The sequence below is a fragment of the Acipenser ruthenus genome, chromosome 19, assembly GCF_902713425.1.
Source record: "Acipenser ruthenus chromosome 19, fAciRut3.2 maternal haplotype, whole genome shotgun sequence".
Lineage (NCBI taxonomy): Eukaryota > Metazoa > Chordata > Actinopteri > Acipenseriformes > Acipenseridae > Acipenser > Acipenser ruthenus.
Window position 1 is genome coordinate 12,845,516 of NC_081207.1, and position 7,562 is coordinate 12,853,077.

Genomic DNA, 7,562 nt, shown 5'->3' on the forward strand with positions numbered 1-7,562 from the left:
CAGGTTAACTACTTGAAAAGGGCTTGGGTGGAATGGTGCCGTTCTAAAGGTGCACATGGGCGGGACTCCACGAGTATAAATTACCCGAAAGTATATATCAATTTTAAGGTTGGAACTTTGGGTACGACCGTACCAAGTCAGAGAACCTCATCCACTGCGGTGTGCGATCAGATAATTAAATTATCTGGTACGGCGATAGTTCAACAACATAGACGTCTGCTCACTTTTTAAACTTTTTACAAAATAACTGTGAAGTCACCTCCAAACACATTTTGTTTTCCTGAGGAGATTATATCGACGACGGTTACAGTAGCGTCTTTGTTAGAAAAAAATATCTAATGCTTGCTGTGAATTTTTTCTTTGAAGCGTTGTCCGTGATTAAATATATACAGACTTCCCATGGTTGGTCCGCTTAACCCGAGTACCAAATTTACCCAGTATAATCATTTTTACTAAACAGAACATTTAAAACCACATTGAGTGTTTTAGTTTGCTATTTAAAAAATGACCATAAATCATGTTTTATTGTTAAACTAGCAATTTTAATTCCAATAATGGTAAAAAAATAAAATACACAATATCGAAATACAGTTTATTAGTTAAATAAAATCACAAAACCCATCTTGCCTTTACTTCATTAGGGCTATCTTTTTTTTGTTTCTTTTCTTGTATTTTACACTTGAAATTTGCAGGTAATTGAAAGATGAAAGTTGGCTGCTGCTTCTTGGTACCTAAACCCATTTCATACTAGCACTTCTACCCGGGTTACAATCCCACGTAGTGTGAAACCATGTACCCGGGTTGACCCAGATCCCAGCGTCCCACCTCAGGATGTGGGTCAATACGCTTTGACCCGGGTTGAGCGAGACAAAATGCATGACAGCTGTTTGTGAGCCGACTCAATAACAAACATCCATGCCTTCGTGAAGGTTTCATTTCCGCAAGGAACATTGCTGTTTATTCTGTTTAGCCATATTTTTATTGATTGAGACACAGCATAAGACAGATTGCAGCAGGGATGTAGAAACATTTGCTCTAATCAGCATTTGGGCCGACGGTTCAATCCAGAGAAGCTTGGATGGAAGCCTCTGTAACAAGCTGCTTCCGGGGCATTGATACGCGCATTGTTTACTTGCGTCTGTCACCCCGGTCAACCCTGCTTTATCAAAAGCAGTGTGAAATTGCGTATCCGACCCGCATGACAGCGGGTACTGATCTGGGTAGGTTCTGACCCGGGTAGGACATGCCAGTGTGAAAGGGGCTGAAGTTGCTTCATGTGTTGTTCAAACTCACGCCAATCAACCATTCAGTCAGACCATTTTATTTGTAGCATCCTGTTAGAAATATTTGCATATCATGCTTCCTGCTTAAACGTGAAACAAACAAGAACCAAAATAGTCTAAAGCTGAGGGAACGCAAAATCACTTTTTCAGTAATAGTGGCTGTGTCAAACCCCAAGTCTCCGCTGGTGTGCCAGACAGTGACCTGAAACCTAGTCTCCTGAAACAAAGTTCCAAACCACAAAGTCGCTTTGTGTTCCCTCGGCTTTAGCCTAAAACAAAAAAAAAAAAAAAAAAAAGTTTTTTTTTTAAAATTGGTGTTTGTGTTTGTGTTTAACACCGCAGTGAATGCATTGCAGTCCATTCTGAATACATGCCCCTGCTTTACAGCATTGTAATGTTTATGTCAGTGTTGCAGACATGGGATACATGACAGTAGAGTCTCACTCACACGCGCATCCACCTCAAAAGGCTGCCTGGCTTCCGGTCCTGGGCTCTGTTGGTCGGTAAGCCATGTGATCGTGTCTCCAGCATTAGACGGGATCTTGCATAGTGACTGCCGACCACAAGTACAGTATCACTTGTGGTGGGATAACTTAAAATCCAAGTTACCAAGATATTTAATAGATAAGGAGTCTGGGTGTCTTTAATGGACAATAAGCATCTAGCCCCCAAGCACCACAAACCAGCAGCCAATGTTAGCAGTAATCTAGTTACACAGAAGGTTTCAAATGGAGATGCTGTTGGTTATAGTATTGAGGAGAGTCAGCACAGCCCTTTTAAATGAGCAAAACTAATTTCAGAAACCATCATATTACAATGCACACTGCTAGGCCACTTTATTAGGACCTGTAACTAATATCAGGTTGGGCCACCGTTGCCCTGATCACAGCCTTAACAAGATCGGCTCCACAAGGTGCTGGAAGGTCTCTTGAGGGATGTTAGTCCATTCACACATTGGCAGTTCAGACTTGACAAGCCTATTTAAAGTGTCACGCTGTCTATCACTAGGCCTAATTGTTTGTAATAACTCTCCCTTTGTTTTGCCATTCCGGTACACTCTTGGAGCAGCTGATCAACATGACTGCCCTTGCTACCGTGGCAACTGTGTACCCATCTTCATGCCTCTATCGAATGCTGTTAGATCTTGTTCTGTCCCCATTTCCGATGGACTGTTTGTAGTTGTGCTGCTCCCACGGCTTTATAGTTCTGCAGGGATCACATGGCGCATACATGATCAACCTGACTTGCGTCTCTTATTCAGAGTGAAGCTAAATCCAATCAGGTAGACCAGTCCCAATAAAGCAGCCAGTCAGTGTGATTGTTATATCATGAAATTCAAATGTTTTTACATCCTAGAAAATGACACCAAATATGTAAATTTACCGGTATGTCAAGGAAACCAGTTATAGTCTTGTATGTGACCCAGAGTCCACTCTTACAATGGTTATCTTATGGGGCTGTATAGAAATTTGGGGGAATCTGCACCTATGTTATATACAATAAGAGTTAGACTGAAGACTAAGACTCATTTGGGAAATGGCTCCTAGACTAGTAGCTGTTACAAAGCTTGGGTTATATCATGACTACGGTTCTACATGTGTGAAATAAGTAAACATTTTTATTTTTATGGAACTGAGCCTGCACACATGCCAGTCAGCTCTCTTGTGTGGGTTCTGTGTTGCAGACAGCTGGATGTGGAAGCTCTTCTACGTAGCTGGGTGCTGTTTTGTCGCTATACATAACCTGGAGGAGTGGGAGGTAAGCTTAGTGTCAGTTCAAAGAACTGGTTCCTTTGTTGCATTAGGAGCTAGAACAGAGGTTCCAAATACCAAGTGGTCCCTGAAGAAAATACCAATTTTGTATCTCCCCCGCCCCCCCTGAAGCCCAAGCTGTTAAACAGCTACACTGTCTACATCAAACAAAGCACCTCAGCAGACTCCACAAGCTCCGTGCCACCTTACCACATCCCACACTGCATTTTATATCAGCCTCCATCTCTGTGAGCAGGGTACAATCCAGTCTGCAACTGATGCGCACAGCAAACATCATGTGACACAAATCCACTTAAACAGAAATGTACTGTGACAGAGATAAAACGCCTTATATTGTTGTTTAGGTTTTTTTTATTATTATTATTATTTGTTTATTTAGCAGACGCCTTCATCCAAGGCGATTTACAGAAACTTGGGTGTGTGAACTATGCATCAGCTGCAGAGTCACTTATAATTACATCTCACCCGAAAGACGGAGCACAAGGAGGTTAAATGACTTGCTCAGGGTCACACAATGAGTCAGTGGCTGAGGAGGGATTTGAACCTGGGACCTCCTGGTTACAAGCCCCTTTCTTTAACCACTGGACCACACAGCCTCCACAGCTGGGGTGCATACCCCCAGAAAAAAATGATGTAGTCAGAAAATCTAATTGTGATGAAACTTGGATATTGAGTAGCTGAGAATCTGGGTTATAAAATGTCATATTCATGATACTGTTGGCTTAGATTTTATATAAATGCTAATCTAATTTTCTCCAGAAGAAAAGTTTAGCAGTTTAACCTTTTCAGTGAATTGAAGAGCTGTCATTTTACTGTATCTCCTTATGTGTCAATGATGAAATGTCTTGTCATTAATATATTTTTAAACATAAAGAGCTGGTTTCACCACCTCGATTAGCACTAGTGGTTTCTCTTGGATTATATTTCAAACGTAATATGCGTTTGTAAAACACTTTAATAAAAAAGATGTGCCAGGTCAACTTTTACAGCAGGAGCACAAATATTCTGATATTGTTGAATTTAAAATGAGTGTTCTTCAACATCAATTCATAAAGTCACTTTTATCTATCTACTTTCAGAATAGCTTTCTTCATCTAGAACTGTGTATATTAAAAAAACAAACAAAAAAACCCATCTTTTTGATACTTGCACTTACTCAACTTTTTTTTTTTTTTTTTTAGGAGGCCATTTTTGATAAGTCTAAAGGTCAAGTCATTCTGAAGTCATTTAACCTCTACACCAAAATACTGACCATGTGGAGGAAGGGACACGAGCAAGGTAAGAGGGCGCGTCTTGCCCAGTGTTCAAGGTTTCTGTGATTCGGGCCACTGTAACACCTCGGTACGACACACATGTCTATGAACTGCTTAAGACTGGAGTTGTGTAGTCTTTTTTTCCCGGGACTGGTTTTCTGCAAACTTTATCATTCCAGGAATAGTGCAGCCACTGTGATGAGGGATGAGTCCACTGTCCTACCCCTTTTGAAGTCACAGATCTGCTTTCCCATGATTGTTGCTGAATAGTGGCACACAACTAACACACAGTGACATCTTGTAACCACAAATGTTCAAATGTTACCTGCATTCTCTTATTGGCCAGTCAGTGTATATGAGAAACCATATTCTCCAATGCTTAATGGTGTGTCTCGCACAGTCTCTCTCTCTATGCTGAGTATAATGCTGTTACTTCTCTGCTGTGTTGTGCAGTGGTGGCCGAGCTGAATCACCTGAGGGATGTGAGTGTGGAGGAGGAGAGAGTGCGCTACCTGGGGAAAGGCTACCTGGTGGTCTTGCGATTTGCCACCGGATTCTCCCACCCGCTCACTCAGAGCGCCACCCTTGGCAGGAGGAGGTATTGATTCACTTCCTTTTATATTTTACTGAATTTAGTTTTGCTGAAAGGTGAGGGATAATGGCACTTCAGGCACCCTTTGTCTGCCATTCAGTCCTGGGCCTTTCTCAGTACACGGAGAGACTGCTGAATTGTGTAGTTTATTGCCATCAACTGGGTTTTATTGTGTATGTATGCATATATAAGAACCTCTTATTCCATTATGACGGCGTTTGGTAAGGACCCTGGATAGCAGTCTCTCCATCTGTAAACCAACCTTAAGTTTTTACATATATCTGGAGCTATAAGGGGGTGTCTGTTGGTCTATAAGCTTACATGTCAAACTTAACTCTTTCACCGCTGCAGGCCAGGTCTAAGAAAGATAGTTCCATTCAAAACTCCAAGCTGCTGTAGTAGTGTAGGAAAGAGCACTCTGATGATGCAGTATACTAATATTTATACATATTTAAATGTATTTTGTATTGTAAGACAGCAAAACTGTTTAATTAGTTATCTTAAGGTAGTCTTTCTGTAAAGTTATTTTATACTGAAAAAGATTAATTTGTATGAAAATAGCAACTGAACGGTTTGATATTCGGACCAAGGTCATGGAAAAGTAAGATTTTACTACCTTTAGACATGTTCTAACCCTGTAGGGCATGAGTTACACAGCTGTTCTTTTCCACTCAATTCCTGTCCCGGCACCATTTTCTTTCACCATGTGGTTTATGCATCACAAACACAGAGGAACCACCTCCCAATGCTGTAGTGACCCATACAGGTCTTGTTACTAATACTGCAGTCTAGCTTGATAGATTAGGTTGTGTTCAGCATTGCATGTTTTTCTCACTGATTTATTCCCCCACCCTACCCTGCAGTGATGCAGACGCTATCGCTGAGCTGCTGAAGCGTTTTCTTGGGCTGGATAAAGCACAGCAGAGGGAGAAAGCCTCTGACTCAGATAGCAGTAACAGTGACCAAATCGAACTCGATGAAAACTAACCAGGTGAAGAATCCTGGTGCCCCTCCGTTCCCTGGACAGGTAGCCAGCGGTGATGAGCTCTGTGCTGCGAAGTCTGCCTGGGCCCTGGGCTTGACGAGATTGGCTAATTGCAGAACTGCAGATCTTGTGGTGCCACTGCATACCAGCGGGGTTACCAAGGCTGGGAACACTTTTCAATGTCATACCCTTAACTTGACAGAACTCTGGCAAGCTTCGAAGTTTAACCTTAGCTTTGTCCAATCCTTTTCAGGTTGCACACAATCCTTTGTTGCTTATCTGATGTTAATGACTTTTTTGATATTGTGTGTGTGTGTGTATTTAAAATTTCTGTTTTGGCTTGAAGGAGTGTTAACCTAAGGTAAAAAATATAGAAACATGTTCTTGCTTTTATAGCACTTACAACACTATAGCTGCCCCCCATATCCCCCCTATATTACTTTGCATGGACATTACGTGATAATATTCTGAATGCTGTGGGTATAGGACATGGATCATGATGCTGATAATGTTTAGACGCATGCGTAATAAAATTACTGACATGCTTGGTTTTAAGTGACACTATGCTGTTTTGTATGCTGTCGTTATCTCCATTGACATTGGAGTCAGGTCACTCATATTGAAAACAGCAAGATCAATTCTGATGCTACAAGCCGAACACAGGTGGATAGTGGATTCTTTGACAACAATCTAGAACAGTTTATTGCAGACTGATCTTGCTGAAATACAATTTAGTGGAATCTCTTAGCCATATATTTTAATTGGAATCACAAATCCTGGTATCCCACAATTACACTGAGGGTTTTCCATGAATGTTCATGCAGTACTGTTGTTATTCCACGAAAGTAGATAACCAAGTGAGTGGGTTGTTTAACCCCATTTTCATGAGTGGAATAAACACAGCACTCCACGAATGTTAATTGCTGTAGAAGGGTCCACAGTAACAGGAGCCTGAGTTGGGCTAAAATAAAGTTGCTCTTATACAAATTTTCAAAATTCGAATCCATATTTATTTAGGTCACTGAAGTGTAGCCTAGCTGTAAATGTATTGAACAGATCAAGTTTGGTACTAAATTATATTTGTCAAAATAGAAAAATAAGCAGCACACGTTTTGTTGTTGTTGGTATTAGTATATCAAATAATAGTGAAGTGCCTTGCTTGTTATTAATTTTTATTTGAAAATGGTTCTTTTTAAATATTGCACCATACGTTATTACAATAAGACAGAATGATTTATAGCACAGATAATGTACCTGTAAACATTTTATACATTTTTTAAAAATAAAACTTCAATACAAAATCATGTGCAGTGTTTGATTTTTCTTTAACTCACTAAAGTGGTTTGAAAAGTGGTTCTTTTTAAGCAATTTCTAGGGATATTTAGGTGTAATTACGCTAGATTACGCAAGGTTTGCTATAAAGATACAAAACTGGTAAAAAGTATGTTTATTTCAAATGTGATGAAAGATGGTAAGGACATTAAGAACAGGTTATTGAGGGTTTAAGATTATGGATGTTGATGGAGGGGTCTGTCACACTTATTAGAAGTGACACATCCAATTGTAATGAAACTTGGCAAGGAGATTCTTTATCTAAATGTTTTGTAATTATTCAAACCTTTCTCAAAGGAGCAGGTACTTGAAAACAAACAGTGGAGGTATTTGTAGGATCTTGAT

General features: G+C 40.3%; 1 protein-coding gene across 1 annotated transcript; it reads left to right on the forward strand.

Moving 5' to 3' along the window:
- The first annotated feature begins 703 nt into the window (after nucleotides 1–703).
- LOC117974070 (cytochrome b-245 chaperone 1 homolog) lies at nucleotides 704–7,199 on the forward strand. The gene is made up of 6 exons (XM_034928450.2): nucleotides 704–727; nucleotides 1,720–1,786; nucleotides 2,968–3,041; nucleotides 4,237–4,333; nucleotides 4,762–4,906; nucleotides 5,764–7,199. The coding sequence occupies exons 1-6, from the start codon at nucleotides 704–706 to the stop codon at nucleotides 5,885–5,887; spliced, it is 531 nt and encodes a 176-aa protein (XP_034784341.2). The 3' UTR covers nucleotides 5,888–7,199.
- The last annotated feature ends 363 nt before the right edge of the window (nucleotides 7,200–7,562 follow it).